Below are 21,492 nucleotides of genomic sequence, written 5' to 3'. Positions count from 1 at the left end.
GCATTGTCAGTTGATACATTGGATATAGCAGACATGTTGGCTTCAGTATAAGCATCCGCCTCTGTCACCGTCCATGAAGCACCTTATGCATAGTTCTTTATCATCTTGGTAGGAATAATCAGGGGTGAATAAAAAAATTGAAAAATTAATTAAATTAAAAAAGTTAGAAAAAAATAATCAAAAAAACCGAATTATAAAAAAAAAACCGATTAAATCGATTAAAATTTTAAAAAAACCGACCGGTTCGGTTTAGTTTTGGTTTTATAAGCTTGAAATCAAAAAACCGAACCGAACCCAAACTGAAAAAAAACCGAGCCAAACTAGAAAAAATACCGAGCCAAACCGATCCAAACCGGAAAAACCGAGCCAAACCGGTTTTTGTTCTAAAATACCGAAACCGATCGGTTTGAACCGGTTTCGGTTTTTTTTTTAAATTCGGTTTGGTTATTTTTTTTTATAAAAACTGAACCAAACCGAAAATGATTACCCCTATAAATAATGTTCGGAGAAATGTTGAAAATATGAAGAAGGATTCAGATATAGAAATATTTACTCGTATAGTAATTAACAATGAGGAACAAAAATGCATTTTGTCCAACTAAAAGAAACCAATGTTGCATTTATAGATGTTAGGCCGGAAAGATAAACTCACGTTGATTTCTTCAAGCAGAGCATGGAAAGTTTTGTTTCAGACATGAATATAAGGGAGAAAAAGAAGCCTCAGGATGCTAAATTCTTCATTAATAGCTAGGAAATAGGAGGAGAAATGGAAAAATATTTGAGCAATGATTCAAGATTCTTACGATTTAATTGGTGATGGTTTGCTATCATGCTTTTTTTTCTTTATATATATATATATATATATATATATATATATATATATATTGCTACTCTTTATTTTTTATATTTTAATTTATGTTTTTATTTTTTTTATTTTTTATTTTTTTTCTTGGTCTTTTATGAATTTTTTGTTTGTTTTTAATTTATTCCTTGAATTACTACTTGTCATATTTTTTTTTTTTTTTTTATTTTTTATTTTATAATTTTTTTTCTTAGTTCTTTTGTTAAATTTTTATGGTTTTTAATTTTATTGTTCAGTCTAAGTTTATGATGTATTTTTTTTCAATTTAATGCTCATTCTTTTGATTTTTTTTCTTAAAATTTGTTTTTTCTTTTCAATTTAACCCTCCAATTAAATACATTTGGTTTCCCTTTTATTTATTTTTTTATTTTTATTTCACCCTCTTTTTTTAATTATTTTTTTTTATTTTAGATTTTTTTGTGCAACTAATTTTGTCCCATTGTTTCATTCTTCAACGATTGAGTTGATGAGAATTGAACTTCACTTCTTTTTTTTATTTAAGGTATTTATAGTTTAATGATTCAGATTATATGTTTGAAAAATTAACACGTATCAATAATTTTTTTTTTCTTATTTTATTTCACAGTATCATTGTTCAACATAATTTTTTTAAGAAAAATATTGGTTTTATAGTTTTTTTTTTAATTTTTTTCACAATTATTATGCTAACTCTGATAATGGTGAATATTTTAGCTTAAAATCTTTTTTCTCTCGACATGGTATTAATTATTTTACCACTGCTACACACACCCCTCAATAAAATGTCGTCTCAAAACGACATCGTCGTCACCTCACATTGCTTCTTGATTGATGCCGATTCCGCGTATCTTATATAAATCATCAACCCACATCGTTACTCCTAAATAAAACCCCCTACAAGGCTCTTTGTGGCCAGAAGCCCATTCCGCGTGTCTTGATCCAAAAAGACGTCGTATCTATATTTTAAGGCCCAAAAGCCGTTAACAGAAACCCATTCCTCTCTAGGTCACCATCCTCCCCTGATACTCTCTAGAGTCTAGATCAAGGTTGTCAATTCCGTTCCGTTTCGCTCGGAATGGCTGAAACATTCCATACCAATTTAAAAAACGGAACAAAACGGAATAAATTTCATCTCATTTTAAATCTCGGTCCGTTCCGGATTTTTCGGCTAAATTCCGCCAGGAACGTTCCCGTTTCATTCCACATGTTCCGTTCCGCTCTTGAAAAGCCATTGAATCAAATTGAACCTTGTTCAATTTAATTAATTAAACCACTCAATTATAACAAGCTCTTTTTCATTACTATTTTCAATAACAATGATATTAATAATAATATTGAAAATTATTATTACTATTTTCATTAACAATGATATTAATTTTTTAAAATTAGATTTATCACTAATATATATGATTTATATTCATGTTGTTTTTTTCATGTTTATACTTTATAGGAATTTGAGCAAAACAAGGGATGCTTTAGATTCCATTAGCCTTGATAACATTGACCTAACTTTATATTTAAAATATTTGTGTTAAAACATTTTACTTTTATAATATTTTGATATTTTGTTTAAGTTGAATTACTTCAAGTTAAAGATCTATTTAATCTTGACTATTTAGAAATATTTTAAATTTTGAAATTATATTTGTTTGACATTGTGTTTGTATTGCATAATTTATAATTAATTTATCTTGAATTTGAATTATGTTTGTTGAATATATATATATATATATATATATATATATATATATATGAACAGTACAACCCCGAAACGGCATGCCGAAACACTCCGAAACTGAAACATTCCATTCCAATTGAAAAAACGAAACACCTACCGAAACGGAATTGACAACCTTGGTCTAGACTCCACACTCATCTCCTGTCCCCGTGCCACCCGTGATGCTCTCTTCGCCATCAGTGCCACCGGAAGATGTTATCACCATTGTCACTGCAACTCCAGGTACTCCTTGTCTCTCTCCATCCGTTGATTTATCTTTTCCATTGAATTTGGATTCCCATGCTGTACCCTCGGGGCCCCCACTTCCCCTGTTTTATTGCCCAATCAGAACTCTACTGCCGCCCCACCTTCAGCCCTAGGTAATAGCTTAGCTCATTGTTTGGAACCGCCTCCCCGCCATCCCACCTCCAGAACCCACAACATGACCACTCGTTCCATGAACCAAATCTACAAGGTATTCTGTCACCAAACATCCCGAAACCATTGACAGGTTTAAGGCCAGACTTGTGGCTAAAGGCTACCACCAACGGCCGAGAGTTGATTACAAGGAGACCTTCAGCCTTGTCATTAAGCCAACCACCATTAGAATTGTTTTGTCAATTGCTGTGATGAATGGGGGGGATTTGTGTCAAATGGACGTGAACAATGCTTTCCTACATGGGAAACTTAGTGAGACAATTTACATTTTCCAACCACCGGGTTTTAAAGATTTATCTAAACCTGATCATGCCTGTAAACTCAACAAAGCTATTTATGCTCTCAAACAGGCCCCTCGGGCATGGTATTCGGCTCTGAAAAATGCTCTACTTCAATTTGGTTTTGCTAATTCAAAAGCAGACTCATCTCTGTTTGTTTGTACTTATGATAGCACTATATGCTACTTTCTAGTATATGTGGAAGACCCTGTTATGACTGGCAACAAGTCCAGATTTGTGTGTTCCATTATTGACCAACTTGGCTGGAAATTTTTCATTGAAGGATACGGGTGCACTACATTATTTCTTAGGAGTGGAAGTCCTACCCCTTCGGGATGGCATCTTCCTTTCCCAGCATAAGTACATCCATGATTTATTGCATAATACAAAGATGAACGGTGCTCAAGAAGTTCGCACCCCTCTTTCCACAAGCCTACCTCTCAAGCTCCATGATGGTACTGCTTCCTTTGATAGCACTGAATACAGAAAGGGTTCTGGGAAGTCTTCAATACCTCTCCCTCACTCGACCAGGCATCTCTTTCGCTGTGAATAAGCTGTCCCAATTTATGCAAAAACCAACTCAAACCCACTGGACAACAACTTAGAGGCTGCTGCACTACTTAAAGCAAATCATCTTCCATGGACTCAAGCTAACTTGCTGGCCTTTTCTGATGCTGACTGTGGTAGGCAACCTTGATGATCGAACCGCAACTTCAGTATACATCACCTTTGTAGGCTCCAATCCCATCTCATGGAGCTCAAAGAGACGACGTGCCACTACACGATCATCAACTGAAGCTGAGTACAGGGCCCCTGCTACTGCAGCCTCTGAAACTATGCGGATACATTCCTTTCTTCAGTAACTACACTTCAAGCTCCACTCCCCTTCGCCATCTGGTTCAAATGGGCACTCTTCAAGTCAGGCATGTGCACACTCAAGACCAGCTGGCTGATTTAATGACGAAGCCTCTTTCACGGCAATGAACAGAACTCCCCAGAGGCAAAATTGCTTGCTGATGACAGCTCAATTTTGAGGGGGTTTATCAAAGCAAATTACCCTTCAGCAAACTCACCAGAATCCTAGCCTACAATCATGCAGATTCTTACTAAAACTAGTACCACTGATTACCATAATCTGTGTAGCAGAATTCTAGCCAACAAATTTGTATTCTTCTATTTTTAGCATACTGTAATTCCTTCATTTGTGTATACAATCAGTAAATATTAGACATCAAATCATAGTAATAAAATTGAGGAGAATTTCCATTGAAACACTCTCTGCATCTTCAATACACACTCCCTCGAGAACATTCAACTGGACTTGAGCTTTCCCAAGTGAAGTTGTTATAAGAAAGATATATAAAGACAACCGATGACAAAACTTCAAAATATCTCTCATCTATGAAGTTATTGAATTAGGATTTGTTTTTTCTTTGTTCTTTTTTCTTTTTTCTTGAAACTTTTGAAACATGAAATCTTTGGGTTGGAGCAGAACTTCAAGCTGAAAAAGAAATGTAGTGAAAATAGACGTACACGTTCTTGTTTCTTCCCAGAAGCCATTGAGGAACAGATCCAGTGAGCTTGTTTCCTGTCAAGCACGTTGACAATTTAAAAATGACAAATATCATACTACTCAGAAGCTTACTTCCAAGAAATATATGAAAAATAAAAATGTTTACCACATCAACTTACAGGAAATCTATTTTTGCCGGTACAAATGACGTCAGACTTTATCCGGTGAGGTTATTGAAGCTGAGATCTCTACATTGTACAAAATAGAAGTCCTTAAGAGGAGAAAAGAGAAAAATAATTAAATAAGAAAAAAGGGAACTATGTGGTGCAACTTTAGGATTCTCAAAAGAGAAGCACAGCAGCTCATGTTTTTTCTTTTTGGGCTGAGATCAACTGAAGATATCAGTTTTCTAGTTCTTCACTAGGCATTTGTTCTGTAGTAAAAGGAGTGTTTCCATAGCTCTTAATTGTACTTCCAAATGAAAGCTTAAAGACAATCAAACCCAAAATAAAATTTTCGAAACCCTAATCTTCAACGAAACAGAAAATCAAAGCTAAATAACATAATTATACATAACCAAAGTGTAAATCTTATCTTTTAAATTTATTTTCTCTAACTCTCTTCTTCTTCCTTTATCTTTCTCTCTTTTCTTTTCTTTTTCTTTCCCCCTTCACTCCTGCCGGTTCTCACTTTCTTAGATCAGATTTTCATCTCTTTTTTTAATCTTATTTATACTTATCAAGGTTTATTTAATTACCACAATACTCTTTATTTATTTATATCTATTGTCTAAGTCTTTAATGACTTTGTTTCCTTTTTCTATTTTCTTATATTTTCAAAACATCATAGTATAGGCCCCTCAAGATAGGAACCTTGTATGTGCCTGTAATACCAACAGTAACCATAACAATATCCATTAGTATTAAAAAAAAATTAAGATAAAAGGAAAGAGTGGATTATAAAAGGTTAAGGTTGGATACTCATAGTTTCAGATGCAAACAGAAGTTAATGACAGCAACACTGAATTTTTGATGAGCCTAAAATAATAATACTGAAGTTTTCCTCCTTAGGAGGTTTACAAAGTCTTAAATAAGCCAAAAATCCTATCTCAACTAGAAAACAAAAAGAATTCTGAAAATACAAAAGAAAGAAGCATAAATCCGAAATAACAAGGAAAATTATAAAAAAAGAAATTGTCAAAACCAAGGCCCTAAGGTGAGATTTTCAAACCAGTTGGAGTAACAATTCCATTCGTTTATTGTTGTAAAAGTTTGAGCATGATCCAACAGTCGGTTGAAATAACCTATCTCAATGATCTATAAATACATCTGTTAAATCATTTATGTAATCTGTATAGGACAGATCCTCATTTAGTTATGATAGACCCATACTTGATTGCTCATAATCAATTGTTATCGCAAGCTCGACTATGTCAAGATGTCTTGGCCATTTTCAAGCAATGAAAGACCAATTGGCATCTTCTTCAGCTTCTGACAATTTATTACTTTCATTTCTTTCAGGGAATCGCAAATCAGTTTTGCACTACAAATGCTTTTCAGTTCGGGTAAGTCAAACAAGCTCAGAATTCTTAGCTTTGGGAGTTTGAATTCGCTGCTACTGCTTTCTTCACCCATAACCCCTTCTTCATCTGATTTTGTTCCACCTATTATCTCCTCCATTTTATCACAATTATAAATTGCAATATTTTCTAAGTTTGAGAGGTTTGGTAGCAAGACAAGAGGGAACAACTTCTTCATACTTGTACATCCATAACAATAGAACTCTTTAAGACCAGAAAATATACCATTATAAGATGGCAATGGTAGTGGAGCAGAGCAGAACCATGAAGATGAAACCAAGCTCTCCATGCTATTGCAATTCCATATCCTGATGACCTCCAGTTCAGTTGCATACTTTATTAGAGAGGAAACATCGCATAAACTTGTGCCATCATCATAATTATCAATGTGCAGTTGTTGAATGTCCTTTGAGAACATGACCTGAAAACCTTCATCTCTGTTGATACTCAAGTTACCCAAAACAATTGTTTTACTTCTGCCACAATGATGATAGCAATCCAGTAGTCCCACACGAATTCGGTATGTGCTTAGTGATTGGGTCTCATCTCGGGATTTAAGATACTTCAAGTAGTCAGAGTGACCTTCAAAATGGCATTCCAGAGTTTCCAACTTCTTCAAGCATCCTACTTCCTTTCCTTTAACTGTTATCGGAGTATATCTTCCATCAATTAGCTCTTCCTCTAGTACAAAGACTTGCAGGTGAGAGAGTTTAGGTAGCAACCCACTAGGAAACTCCTTTTCACCACATCCATTCATTCTAAGATACCTCAGGTTGCATAGACATTCCATGCCTTGAGGTATCTTTTCAAGTGCCCAAGTACCAGAGAGATCTAACCTCTTCAGTTCCCGGAGCTTTTTCAATGATGGTACATGCCTTAACTTCCTACATTTTATGAGCAATAATGCAGTGAGACTCACCAATTCAGAGACAGAATCAGACAGTTTTGTGATATTTGTACGAGACAAATCAAGAACCTTGAGCCCATGCAACTTTTCAAAAAATGAATCTGCAATAAATTGCAACTTTGAATTGTCACATAACAGTAGAATTGAAAGACTGGGACACCTTGGTGAATGACAGGAAATAATTTCTTTAATTTGGTTATGCATCAGTGAAACTCTTGTAAAATTCTCTGTCCATCTCTTTGCATCTGGCAATTCTCTTAATTGTGCATCTGCTTTAAACATGCCTTGAGAGTTCTCTTGTTGTATTTGGATCGCCATGTCCCTAATCAAGCCATTCATCTTGACATATCTACAATCATCAAACATTTTCTTAGCACTTTCCAATAGGCAGACATCTTCAAGTTTATTAAGCATCGAGTGGCCTTTGTTAAATTCTGCCTCCCTGCTATTCAACTCTTCTATCACTCCATTGTCAATCAAATAAGCTATCAAATCCTCTCTAGGGATCTCAAAGTCTTTCGGGAATAATGCACAGTACAAGAAACATTGTTGCATTGCTGAATCACTTAGATGGTTATAACTAAATCTCAATCTGTGGAATACCTCAGGTTCCATATCGTCTTTTCTAACTTTTGATTCTTTCAATTCCTCCAATGCATTCTTCCACTCACATATGTCAACCACTGCCCTCATGGTTCCCGCCATTGTTATAATTCCTAGAGGCAAACCAGCACATTCCCTTGCAATTTCTACTGCTACTCGTTCCACTTCTGGAGAAAGTGCTCTGTCATGTCCAAGTTTCTCCATGAACAAAGTCCAAGCTTCTTTCTCCGAAAGTGGCTTCACTTTGATTTTGTGTTTGATATCCATCTGTTGACAAATCCTTTTTGATCGTGTTGTCATAATCAACTTGCAACCTTTCACTGGGACGGGAATTCCCACTTTGTGTAGCTCAAAAGTGTTCCACAAATCATCTAAAATAAGAATCCATTTTTGTTTCTTTCTTAGTTTTTTTAACAATTTGACAGCTCTACGTAGATCATCATCTTCACTTGAAAGATCTAAATAAAGACATTTAGCAATAAGATTTTGCAATCTCTTAATGCTGAAATCTCGAGGCACAGTCACCCAGAAAACACAATGAGAAATGTCTTGTCTTTCTAGAAGTTCATTATGGATATGTTGCAACATTATTGTTTTACCAACTCCTCCCATTCCATAAATGCCAATTGTTGAGACTTCATCATCCGTTAACCAAGACAATATCACACTTGTATTATGTTCAAATGCACGACCCACTAGCTTTGTAGGGCTAGTAGGTAATGGATCTCCTTTTGTCTCATTTGTGTTGCCTGTAAGCCCTCCAGAAGAGCTAGCTCCTACACCAGGCTGCACTACCCCTCCAGTCCCATTCTCTATATCATCCTCCATTACCATTTCATTGATCTCTTCCAAAAATCTTCCAAGTGCTTGAACCATTGTATCTGGTGCTTGTATCCTTCCTGCATCCCCTGCCAAATTGTCGACTTCAGTGTTTTGTTCTTGTGGAGTGGTTGAAATGGCATTATCATGAACATTGCTTGAACTTGCTATGCTTTTATGTCTTTTGTTGCCACCATGCATAGCTAGAAAAGCTTCTTCTTGAACTTCTTTAGGCACTCTTTCACAAATTGCAACACCATGCCCTTCCTCTCCAGATAAATGCCATTTGATCCTCGTAATGGAAGTATTGTTAGGAAATTGACGCCTACAATACTTACACTTCATCTCCTCAACATTATGCCAAAATGAATCATTTGAGTGAACCATTTTTCCCTATATATAAAAACAGAGTCAAAATATTGAATAAAATTAATGTAAGTTACATCAATCGGAAAAGGAAAGGTTGAGACTAGAATAAATAAAAAGAAAAAACAATAAATAAGGCATGGATTATAAAAACAAAGAAAGATCAATTTATTTATATTTGGAAGCCATTGATGATCCTAACTCCAAAGTTTCTCATTAAAATTTCTACAATCGTTACATGTCAAACTATTAAAACACCAAACTTACACAGTTCAAGTCTAGAGAAAGAGGATTCAAACAATAGTTACATGCCAAAAACGATAACAGCAACAAAATGAAGAAGATGAAGTATAAATACTTTACCAGGATTCGACAACCAGATGGGCACTTCTATTTGGAAGAGCCAAAACAATTAGGTGTAGAAACAAAATTCGAGGTAAAAAACAAGAAAAGAAAGTAGGATTTACCTTTCAAGAAAGAAAGACAGATGGTTGGACTCCAAATGAGATGATTCGATTCAATCAGAAACAGGAAGCACAGATCATCAGAAAGGTTTAAGAAATTTGGTGAGGGAAATTAGGAAGTCAATGGTATACTGAGACAGATCAAGCAGAAGACAAAGTCAACGTTGCAGTAGCTAGCTACAATGATAGTGGTATGGTCAGATCAATGACAATTAATTATTGTATTGTTTAATAAGTAGGAAGGAACAGCTTTCCTACCAAAGATTATATTATAAGATATAGCAAGTTGCTTTTAACCTTTAATTATATGCATGTGCTACATTTTGCTTTCACTTGCGAATTTCTCAAGTCATTCACATTGTTCTAATCCATTAAAGGGGTAAATATAGTAATATTGGTTTTTGAGAGTTTTAACTTCTTATCCTTCTCCTCGTATGCGTCAAAAGGGTTTCATCTTCTTAAGAGATTAGCATATAACACAGTTAGAGGTATTGATACAGTTAAGTGAGAAATTCCAAAAAGCTGGCTCACGACAATGGCCATGGTTTGGCTTGTTTGATCATGTTATTCAAATAGAAACTCTGCTTATAATCTTAGAGCCTGTTACCTAGTGTAAAGACCATCAGTAGCATTTGAAAATTAAGAGGCCATGATCAGGAGATGAGAAAAGGAAGAGAGAGCATCACTGACTACACAACTACAAGAAGCAGCAACCATTTTAGTCAAATAGAAACATTTTGATCTGATTTGTCTTAATATCAGATTTAACTACAATCTTTCATAATTAAAAAAACAAGTTATACAAGGAAATGGAAAATATAAAATCGGATCTGATACATGATCTCAATACTGTTATAAGAGGGCAGGACTATGCTCAGTTGCTACTGTTTCCTTGTTAGTAAAACCTGCACTGGATGGTCTTGTGATATTTGTTCCTGAAAGATCCAGAAAGACATTGCAAAGGTGCCTTTTACGGGACATCAGTTTTATATTCATAGTCCATGTAATTGCCATTGTACGTTCATTCTACGAGTTCCTTTAGGCGATCAACAATTTCTCATAGCTTTTTCCACTATATTCCCTTATTTACAATTCTATAGACATGGAGGATATCGTGAGGGCGATTGGATTTTCTTTGACTATGCTATTGAGTGAAAATTGTGCACCTGGATTGAACACGCAGCTGTTTTCAAGGATGAAGTAAATGTTGTCACTGGAGATGCAAGAATTGGAATATTGAATCTGCTAGATTCTCAACCTTGTGTAAGAATGCTGGAAGTACATGGAGGCGATCAAGCCCCTGTTCTTGGATTCATTGAATTTAGTTGCTTTAGATGAACAAGTTTCCGTGGTTCAGTTGCAAAACTCAACGTTAAGGGTTATGTGCTCTACCTTTTGAGGATGGAATGGGTGAAGGTGAACGGCTTAGGAAATCCTTGAGTCTAATGAAGTAATGAAGATAGAAATACATTGGGACTATTCGCGCCTCTGCAAATTATTTCAAGATACTATATATGAAACGACATTTACTAATTAGATTTTACTGAACTAACTCTCAGAAGACGGCTGGCCTCCTCAGGTTCTATCCACGAGTTTGTGGAATCAGAACAGTATGATCCGTTTAAAGACATACTATAGGTTTAAGAATTTTGGTGAGGGAAGTTAGGAAATCAATGGTATACTGAGAGATCTCTCTCTTAGTGGAAGCAACTTTATCAAAGTGCAATGTGCAAGCAACTGTATCAAATTAAAATTTGGTGAGGGAAATTAGGAAATCAAGGGATACTGAGAGATCTCTCTCTTAGTGGAAGCAACTTTATCAAATAAGAAATTAGGAAATCAATGGTATACTGAGAGAGATCTCTCTTAGTGGAAGACTAGCTATTAAAGTCATTGCAATTAGCAAGCATCTTAATGTTTTTTTACTCTAAAGAAATAAAACAGAGGTGCAAATCCCTTGTGCTTCCTTTGTCCTGTATGCAATGATTACTCTCATGGAAACCACCATGCAAACTTCATGTTACTTTCTGCTTTATTTATTCACACTAACTATTCAACGAGTTCACATTACACTGCTTTAAATCCTTAAGTCTAATGAATTAATGAAGGTACAAACTCCAAAGAAAATCACTTGGCCAGAAATAACATACTTCAGTACTCGGGTCAGCAGCTAGCATGGATAAAACTATCTCCTTCCTTGTTTGAGAGGGCTCTGACGTTGCTTCCCATCTGGCACACTGTAACTTGCAGATCCGTTTGGCTTTTGCACTTGCACCAAGATGAAATCTTTAATCTAACAGAATTGATACTAGAAGATGTAGTCTCTGTGTGATCTCTCGTTTTCCTTGTAGTTTTTTGTATTTCAACACATGAATTCTAGCTAGTTGGTTTAACAGACCCTGACTATGCTGTTACTCTCTGTTTTTGGCAAAGAAGTGGGCTCATCAGCTTGTGATGAATTTCATATTAAATATCTGGATCTCGTGATGTCTTCAAGCAAAGTGTACCAAGTAGTCAGGAGAACATGGATACAAATTCGATCAATCTGGTCTACTGAAATTAATTTTGCTAATAAGAAATTGCAGAGAGATGCTTTCCTTTAGTCATTAGCTTGCTTGGAATGGAAGAAATGCCAGACTTCCCAATATTCAAAGTTCCAGTACTTTTGTTTTGGTTGCTCAAATACTCTGGTACGGATATAGTCCAATCGATTTTTTATAAACGAAAAAGAAAAGAGATTAACTTCAATTCTTTGATTTATTTAAGAAATAAAACCATTACAAACCAAATAGTATTATTCCTGCATGCATCAAATTGGTACACAACTGTTTGTAGATACACAAGAAGCCATAGCTAACTTGGAGATAGAAAGCGCACCCTAGCAAGTGTGAATTCTTTTCCATCTATCCAAACACCAGTTTGTGACCATTGCACATCCTCCCAGTCAAGATTCTCCTCCAATACCTGTTCAAAATCACAGATGTTGCGGTCAGCCTAGAAGGATAAAAAAACAGAAGAAAAACGTAACTACAAGCTGACAATATGAGTTTCTTCTGCGGTCTCCTTATTTGGCTTCGTGAAAATATGCCAAACTTTAACATCTAAATATGAAGAGATGTTTCAAGGAAAGAAATTGAAATGAAGTACCTCAACATGTTCCAGGGGCAATGGGATCCCAACTGACTGCATGACCTTCTGCGGTAGTGGTTTCTTACAGCGGGACCACCGGAATACATCAATAAAAACATTATCAAAGTCGTGCTTCTCACCGTTTGAAGAATGTGGGTGGTGATTATGGATCTTATTTGTCTCTTCATGCACCTGAGAAGCCTGTGTCACTTTCACCATTTTCTCTCCTGTAAAACAGAGCTCGTACCTTCACATAAGAAATCAAAAATTCAGAATCAGAACATCACTAAGAATTCACCACGTGAACTTCATGATTTCAATACCTCAGACTTGCACAAAAAAAAATGTTCGTTTACTAAATATTTTAAATACATAAACCAATATAATTTTGTTTTCTATGCATGGGCAAACAACAAAACAAATAATGCCTGAAATTACAGAAGTCATCATCAAGAAATTCTGTGGCAACTTTCAGCTAGTTATGAAAATCATACAATACAGAAGCTAAAGCAATTTTACTGTAAGACAAAAAAACAAGTTATAGAAAGAAATGAAAATCATACACAGAAGCTAAAACAATTTTGCTATAAGACAAAAAAATGTGCCTCCAAAACCTACGTGCGGTATCAAGCTAGAAAGCACAAAAAGAAGAAGAAGAAGAGGGAGTACCTGCATGAATGTGTTTCTAAATATAGAACTTCTCCCTTTTTCAAACGCGCAGAAGTATAGAGAGGCTTTTTCAGACCCTTGTCAGCAACAATACTAATGCTGTATTTTATCCTGATACATTATGCAGGCATAAAAATTGAAACATTAAACATTTTACTAACATACAAGTCAAGAAATACGAGAGAGTTAATAGACAACAGCAGCGACAAGAAAATTGGAAAATTGCAAACACCTTGCAAGGCAATGAAAATTAGTGTCCACATAGATAACAAAAAGGATAAACACTTAATGATGTCATGGGAACATTCTAAACTCCAGTAAACTGTCATGTAAACATTCCAAACTTCAGATAAGCATGTCTAATGGTAGGAAACTGTGGAGAGTTGATCGAATGAAATATTAGAACAGCTATATAAAACCAAGATCTAGGGTTAGGGCACGTATAGTAAACTAATGGCACAACAGTTGTAGAAATTAATAGAGGATATCTGTTATGTGTTGCTAAGAAAAAAACTTAAAAAGGTTTTAAAAACTTGGTAGCTATTAGTTTTCATAAACCAGAAAAATCCCATACAGAAAACAAGAATAATTCCCAAGAAGGCTATCAACTTCAAAACAATAAGATGAAACAATTGATGCCACAGCAAAGATAACGGAATTTGTTTGGGTGGATATGAAATAAACTCTCTATGAGATCTAAGTTGAGAGTTGTTCTATATATAAATGTTCAAGCCCTTCTTTTCCTTTTCTGTTCCCTCTACACTTGATCAGAAAAGAGAATTAAATCCAAACACAAATACCGATGACCTATTTTACACACAGCTATATGATAAAAGATCTAAATTTTCATGTGAAGAAAAACTTGTTACATCACCGAGTTGAAATAGGTCATCATCATCTCTTTATTGCAGCCTTAGGGGCATTAAAAGCAAGATCCACAGGTCAACGACTACTAGCACAATAGACAAACATATGCATTTGAGCACACATGCAGTTGACATTTTCATTAATAACTACATGATATGGATATCACTATTAATAAAACACAAAGCAAGTTTCTTCCAAACCATTTTGGATGATGGCAAAATTAACTTCTACTTTCCATAAGACAAAAATCTCCAAGTCCATACAGATCTGAAAAATTGCAGCATATCATAGTTATCAAAAAGATCTAGAATCTACCAGGGCTCATTGCAAAGGTTGTACTGTATTGTAACTTCACGTACAAATCTCTGTTGCCGCAATGCATTCTGAAAGAGAAAAGCTGTCATCATGTAAGCAGATCCAAATAACAGAAAAGTGCTTGGTCACAGAAATATTTTAGCTCTTTTTATTAGTAGCACAAACATGCGATTATCATTGAAATAAGCAAAATCATAAAGAGTAAAAGATTTGCTCAGAGCTCTACCTCAGATGACAGTTCTACTAATTGATATAGGAACAGTATACAGAGAAGTAAAGAGTAAGAACATAAACTCAAAGGATTATGGAAGAAAATGGCAATGTCATACCGAAGCAGCAGCACGGGTAGTCATTGTCCGTTCAACAGCCACAGGAGCAAGAGTAGGTTCCACTGCTGATGTATGTGTAAGACAGGGCTCAAGATCAATGGTTCCACCTCCTTTCTGAAATAAACAAGAAATTAGAAATAATCATGATTGAAGGCATTTCACGACTAGGATTTTGTAGGATAAAACAAGCAGCAAGCAATATTCATGAAGATGGTAATAGCAATGCCGCTATGACACCCTCAGACATTTCTGAAGGTTCTCAATGAATTGCAGAAAAATGGTGACTAAAACTACAATTGCAAAAAAATTTCCACCACCTTCACGATGCAGCAATGCTCAACACGGTAGCTACAACCAATTCCAGCTCCCCAGGCACGTGAACGAACATTATTTCTCAGCATAGAAATGTAGCCTATTGCACATATCAAAGTTCGTGTTAAAATTCCACACAAGTAAAGCATGGATGGTAAGGACACACATGCAGAAAGGCAATATTAGCAAGAAAGAGTTAAGGGCGTACTTCATTTAAGTTTCTCATATAGCTATATACTATTAAAGGAAGTATTGTCATCTTGACAATTGAAAAAAGAGCACAGTTCAAGCATGTTGGGTTTTTTAAGAGCTCTAGTTATCTTGTTTGGAATGTGTCTTTGCATCCTTGTGATTCACTTGTGCAAATATGGATATGGATTATCCATGATTTTGATGTCAGCAAAATCAATTATACGTGGTCAATCTCAGACACCATTACAAAGTTGACTAGGCTTCAACCAAAACCCAAACTACTCAGACCATCTAGGTGATATCATTATTTTCACAAACTTCCAACATAAGAACTTCAAGAAACAACACAAATTTCATTCTGAAGTAAGATGTAGAGACATACAAGTTCAAATGGATAGCTGTATCCAGATTTGTAACATTTACATGAATTATTTGACTGCATGATCATGATGTGAATGTGTTTAGAAATGGCAGCATCATAAAGAAGGCGAGATAGAAGGGGCTTACTATCTTGTGGAGGCAACACTCTGATAGTAGCACATAACTCTTGGATGGCAGGTGGAGGAGGAGAAGCAGTGGGACGGAAGTAGCCTGTATGCATGAGAACTGCAACAAAATTGCAACATCAATATTGTTTCAGTTCACATATAAACAAATTCTACAATTGTTACTGTTCATCATATCACAGCATACCAGCGACAAGATCAGAGTCATTTGTGTATATATCTGTCCCCCATAATTGTCCACCTCTTACCTGCACTTAATAAACTTAAAGACCTAAGCATGGGCATACTTATCTAATAGCTAATACCCAAACATGAAGGCATCAAACTATGCAGAGCAGAAATCCTGTAATATTAGAGCTAGCATGTCAAATAATTGCTCTTATAGAGGCCTCTTCTCTTCTAATGAAAGTTGACCATCTGACAATTCACAGTAAAAAATTGTACACATCAGAACATAAAAGGCACCCACATAATATACAACTTATCTACCAACAAATTGACCTTAAAATTTAAGAATAGCTGTATCTTTCAAAGATTCAGTTTGCAGACACAACACACATAAACATATAGAAAGAACCGAACCCCACACAACCGATCTCATCATTCAATTCTAAACCTCCCAAAACTTTGGGATAAAGGCTAGTTAAATTCACGTAATCAAACTAATAAGAATCGGACTCTATGAAGAAACCCTTATTCAGACAATGTAAAAAGGTTCAAAACTTTTTAAGGAAGCTAATGGAGATTCCATTGGTTGTTAGAACCTTACTATTCACAATTTGAATATTTCAATTCATTGAATAGTACAAGCAACTCAAAAAATAAATTAAAAATAGTAACCATAATTTAGAACAGATAGTAAGAGTCAGAATGTTGAGGCTAGAGTTCACGGACAACAAACCTTTGGTAAATCTTTCTGTTTGAAACTTAAACCAATTATAAATTAAATTTTCATAATAGAAAGGGAAGTGACAACAGCAATTTTCATATTGGAAGGATTATTACTTTTTTATTAAAGCCATGAGATCTGGTAGTTTAAGTAGTTAGATGATAGCTTTAGAAGTATTATAACTTCCTGTGTCATTTCAATGATCACGAAATAGCAATATGTTGAATTTTTTCGAACTTTTAAACTTCTGAGTCTTTGAATGACTTGGAACTAATAAATTAAATGAACTGATACATTTTAGGTTAATAACTTAGCAGTTTTTATTTGTTTTAGAAGCATGCAGTATGTAATCATCCTTGGATAATACTGGCAATTGAAAGTTCTGACCCCAATGCATCCTTAGAATTTCCCACGAGCTCCCACACAAGAGACAATCAATATCTTGTGGTAAGATTGAAAGGCATGGCCAAACAAACAAAAATCAGATGATGTAATGGGGAGTCCATGGCTCAAAGAGAATATTACTAACTATACCCTCACCTCTGACCCCCTTAGCAGTTGTGCAAGCCCCATGGAGCCAAGAGACATACAATTCCAAGATAGTTTAAGAACACATTAAAAAGGAAAGAAAAAAGACACATGAGAGAAGAAATAAATTATATGTTGAAAACAAGCAAAAGCATCAACTATTACATACAGCAGCAAGCTTACTTGGCGATTTGTAGCAGTAATATGTTCTGCTGGTATTCGAATTTCAAGAGTGGGGCCCTTATGGCTGCTTTCACTATTTTTATCAGATTGAGATGCTTCATACTCCTTCCATAACTTTATCAGCTCTTGCATGCATTCACTAACTTTATAAATGACAGAGGATACCTCAGATTTGCCTGGAGCACCAGAAGGTAAATTCAATAGCCATATAAAGGAAATCAAGTAACTTGTGAACTACGATGTTATCAAGTTATTTTTTGTATCATCCATCAGCAAGCACTAATATGTTTACTAATAGAAGTAATTTATGACACAGAGACCACGAGTTGTTGACACAAGCTACACATTTGTTGTGACAAAGAAACCTAAAAAGGCCCAGAAACTACCAATTAATAGAAGCTTGAGAAAAAATTATACAGCACAAAGAAGAAAAGAAAGGGAAAAGGGAAATATGAAAGCTAACACCTCATTCTGGCATATCCAATGCATTAGGAGAGTGGAAAAGGAAAGAAGTAAAAAAAATATCCAATTAAGCAGTGATAGCTAATGATTTCAGTTTTAGCATTCCAATCAGTACTCTGAAGGAGATCCCGTCATTCAACTCCCCTGCAACCCATTAGCCATAGGGCACGAATAAATTTCCAGCTTCGTAATATGGAAATGACAGCTTACCTTGACATCTGCAGGATATAAAGGAACTTGGTTATGATGAATTTAGACTATAGTTTACTCTTGAATTATTAAAGTGGAATGATGCTCAATTTAACCAATCTAAGAGAACCAACATACTAAAGAATACATGACAATGACAAATTTGGTTAAAGGTTTCAGCTACAATAAAAGTAATTTTATCTTCAGAAACTATCATTGTAGGATAAATCTCTGGACACTTAGCTCCAATAATAGCAGTTTCCACATTCATATCAAATACTTTAAAGCAAGTTTCCACACGGTAACTGTCAATAACCCAAAATCAATCATATGCATAACAAATTTCCAATTAAAACAGCAATTAAGAAGAATTGAAGAACATACCCCTCACAGTCCTGAGTATGGGAACTAAAACGGGGTTCACAATTTGCCACTTGGGCGCTGCCCCTAGGCCGAAGCATCCTCTTGCGCTGCTGGACTCCATAGTTAAAAACTCCTCTTTCCCTTTCAGTTGCAATTTCACCATCTGCACATCCATCATCAGATTCTTTCCCGCACATCGTGCTGCCCTTCTCAGGTCTATCTCCTTCTATGTCAGCTTCTCTTTCTTTCTTTTTATCTTTAGCTTCTTTATCGACATTTTTCCAGTTATCAAAATCTTTCTGTTTCTTTGGCTCCAAAGCTGGATTTTCCTGTTCTGAAATTCTGACAGATCCATCCACAGACTCCTTTTCACTGTGCAAACCCTCCTTTTCAGCTCCAGTTCCTGATTCTCTTTTCATGTGGTCCTTCTCCCTTTCTTTTAACCTTTCCCTGTCTTTTGACAGATCCTTCCTCTCCCACTCCCACCTCTCTCCTTCTCTCTCTTCCTTCACCGACTCTTTTCCCTCAGCAATACTGTTGCCTACTTGCATACTTCCCCTTCGATCACTTCTTTCCTTATCTCTGTCTCCCCATTCCCGGAGCTTCAAATCTTTCCTCTTCCTATCCTTGTCTTTAAATCTATCCTCACCTTTCAATTCAACTTTATTTTCTCCAACTGCCTCGTGAACTTTGGCATGATCCCTCTCCTCAATACTGACGACTTCCTTTTCAATCTCAATGGAGCCTTGGGAATTTCGACGTGATATATGCCAAGGATCCACATGTACACCTGCAGATTCCAAACATCTCTTTCCCCTATGGTATTCTTTTGGTTCCTTCCAATTCACCTGACTACTTGCAGGACCAAAACCATCCTTTTCTATCTTCATGTCATTCTTCAGCTCAATATGAGCTTCTCTGTCATGCTTTAATTCCTTATTGTCATCCCCTCTACTCTCAAACCTCACATCCTTTTCATTTTTAACACCTTGTGAATCCCTCTTTGCCTCGCCATACATCTCTCTTGCATCAGTCCTTGGCTCATGGTTTTCAATCTGGTAGTCTCTGCAGTCCTTGGAATCCCTTGATTCAGGCCTTCTTTCAGGAGCAACATTCAAATGAGAAACCATGTGTGATTCATTTGAAGATGGTGGGATTCGATACATCGAATGCAAAGGTGATCTTCTATCTACGTCTCGAGACTCAGTTCTGGGAATCTTAGCCACCCTAGCATCTGGACCCATCTCATATGGTAGATGGTACTCATTTGAAACCCCTGATGTCAGCTTAGGATACGAACCTGTATCTTCATGAGGAGGGAATTTCAAAGAAGAAGAATGACCACCCTCTTCATGCGATCTTTTAACAGGAGCACCACTCATACTCTATATCACCAACTTAACCTAATAAGAAATCAAAAAACAAAACAATAATCCTCTAATAAATCGAGCATTCACCCCCCACCATCACAAAATAAGAATTAACCTTTTTTCCAACCAACCGAAACCCTCCAATCCAAGTACAAAAAAAAAAAAAGCTTTAAACTAAAAAACACCAAAATGGAGTCAGCAATGCTCGATATAGACTGCTTCAAAAGCTTGAAACAATAAAACTATACATAAATAGTAAATTTTTAAAATTCAACAATCGACAACGGCAAAAGCTTCAAACTTTCACACTCTCACGAATCATAAACTTGAAATTGAAACTCCTCCTCTCACAAATTACAATGAGAGGAGAATAAATCAAAAGGACTTTCAAAATGGACCACCTTTCTCTCTAAAAAACTTAGGCTTTGAATTCTAAACACAGATCTTCGATAGAGCAATCTTTTTATGGAAACCAAAAAAAAAAACCCGAAACATAAACCAAACAAATTACTCAAAAACATTGAAATGGCAAAACTAAGAGAGGGTTTAGTTAGTTTATGTACCTTTGTTGTTGCTGTTGTCTGTGTCAATTCCCTGTCTGCTTCTTTTTTTTCTTTCTGTGTCTTTCTCCACATTTGCTCTGCTTTTTGCTTTCTTCTGGACGCTAAGCTTGAGCTGAAGGTAAGCCGAATCCATCTATTGCCTATTGGGCTCACACTTATTTTTTCTATTTACTGCCCATAGAAACAAAAGACCATTTATAATACGAGGAATAAACAAAGGCCCAACAGTCGATCATAAATAAATTAGACAGATTAATCTGAATAGACTCAGATTAATTTAAAAATGTATTATTTTAAAAAATTTAAAATAATTAAAATAATTTTTTTAAAATATAAAATAAAGTAATATTTAATTTTAAATCTGTCACAACCAAATTCTAGATTAACAAGTAACTAGGTTGGCTGTTAAACAGATTTATAATATTAGAATAAATAATTACAAATTTAGATTAATCATGGATTAGCATGATAATATATGAATTCTAACTTTTATTCTTTGTTTCCTCCACATTTAGGTTTATTTTAATTTTTATATATTTTTCTTTGAAATGATTCATATGTGCTGATTTTGGAATTGGATGTAAAATAGGATTCCAACTTTGAAATACTTTAGTATTAGGATGACACTAAGAAACCCAAACAAATCACCCAATAATTAATTCAAAACAATATAGTGGCAAATCTTGTAACTAATTATTAAATAAATTATATTTTAGCTATATTTATCTAATGATTTTTTTTATGTAATTTGATGTGCTTTTTAACATTATTCATGGTGGATGATAATTTCACTTCAAGGTACTCAATTTCATTTAAGTTGATACAATTTAAGTTGATTGTATAAGACTTTGAGCAAAGGTTTTTGATCCCATCTTATTTTTAAAAAAATTATTTTTTATATTTTTTATTATCCATATTATATTTTTAAATCTTAGATTAGTATGATAAGTTGACTCGGGATCTAAAGTAGAGTCTGGATTGAAAAACAAATTGGTTAATTTAGTTAAAAAATCAAAATAACCCGATGACCCGGTTAACCCAAACTTTACTCAGTCAAAATTAAATCATCAACTTGTTTGTTTTTTTATTAAAATAATATTA

The 21,492-nt window shown here is 35.1% G+C and overlaps 2 protein-coding genes and 1 long non-coding RNA gene across 5 annotated transcripts; 1 reads left to right on the top strand and 2 right to left on the bottom strand.

The window, feature by feature from the left end:
• The first annotated feature begins 2,698 nt into the window (after positions 1-2,698).
• On the top strand, positions 2,699-4,546 carry LOC133668617 (uncharacterized). Its single transcript, XR_009833764.1, has 2 exons — positions 2,699-2,801; positions 3,558-4,546. It is a non-coding gene; the product is annotated as an uncharacterized LOC133668617 (long non-coding RNA).
• Positions 3,509-9,726, bottom strand: LOC133668613 (probable disease resistance protein At4g27220). Of its 3 annotated transcripts, XM_062088574.1 has the most exons (5): positions 9,529-9,726; positions 6,592-9,088; positions 4,967-5,035; positions 4,808-4,862; positions 3,509-4,359 (listed from the first exon to the last, which is right to left on the bottom strand). In XM_062088574.1, the coding sequence occupies exons 2-3, from the start codon at positions 9,080-9,082 to the stop codon at positions 4,998-5,000; spliced, it is 2,529 nt and encodes an 842-aa protein (XP_061944558.1). In that variant the 5' UTR covers positions 9,083-9,088; positions 9,529-9,726; the 3' UTR covers positions 3,509-4,359; positions 4,808-4,862; positions 4,967-4,997. The 3 variants fall into 3 exon arrangements, with proteins under 3 accessions (XP_061944558.1, XP_061944556.1, XP_061944557.1); XM_062088572.1 differs by having other exon boundaries at positions 4,967-9,088; XM_062088573.1 differs by lacking the exon at positions 9,529-9,726 and having other exon boundaries at positions 4,967-9,498.
• Positions 9,727-12,263: 2,537 nt separating this feature from the next.
• On the bottom strand, positions 12,264-20,532 carry LOC133668509 (uncharacterized). The gene is made up of 12 exons (XM_062088414.1): positions 20,392-20,532; positions 18,480-19,843; positions 18,117-18,124; positions 17,445-17,620; positions 16,032-16,092; positions 15,846-15,944; positions 15,152-15,246; positions 14,835-14,948; positions 14,506-14,573; positions 13,324-13,434; positions 12,673-12,901; positions 12,264-12,489 (listed from the first exon to the last, which is right to left on the bottom strand). Exons 1-12 carry the CDS (start codon positions 20,461-20,463, stop codon positions 12,379-12,381), a joined length of 2,508 nt encoding a protein of 835 aa, XP_061944398.1. The 5' UTR covers positions 20,464-20,532; the 3' UTR covers positions 12,264-12,378.
• Positions 20,533-21,492: the final 960 nt, after the last annotated feature.

This window comes from Populus nigra, chromosome 11 (genome assembly GCF_951802175.1).
Source record: "Populus nigra chromosome 11, ddPopNigr1.1, whole genome shotgun sequence".
NCBI lineage: Eukaryota > Viridiplantae > Streptophyta > Magnoliopsida > Malpighiales > Salicaceae > Populus > Populus nigra.
This window is presented reverse-complemented; position numbering and strand designations above follow the sequence as displayed.

Excerpts from the sequence above, each read along its gene's own strand:
- LOC133668613 (XM_062088572.1), bottom strand. The coding sequence starts at position 9,082 with ATGGTTCACTCAAATGATTCATTTTGGCATAATGTTGAGGAGATGAAG.
- LOC133668509 (XM_062088414.1), bottom strand. The coding sequence starts at position 20,463 with ATGTGGAGAAAGACACAGAAAGAAAAAAAAGAAGCAGACAGGGAATTG. Across the intron at positions 13,435-14,505 it reads AACCTTTGCAATGAGCCCTG|GATAAAATACAGCATTAGTA; the intron begins GTAGATTCTAGA and ends ATAATGTATCAG. Across the intron at positions 12,902-13,323 it reads TTAGAAACACATTCATGCAG|GTACGAGCTCTGTTTTACAG; the intron begins GTACTCCCTCTT and ends TCTTATGTGAAG.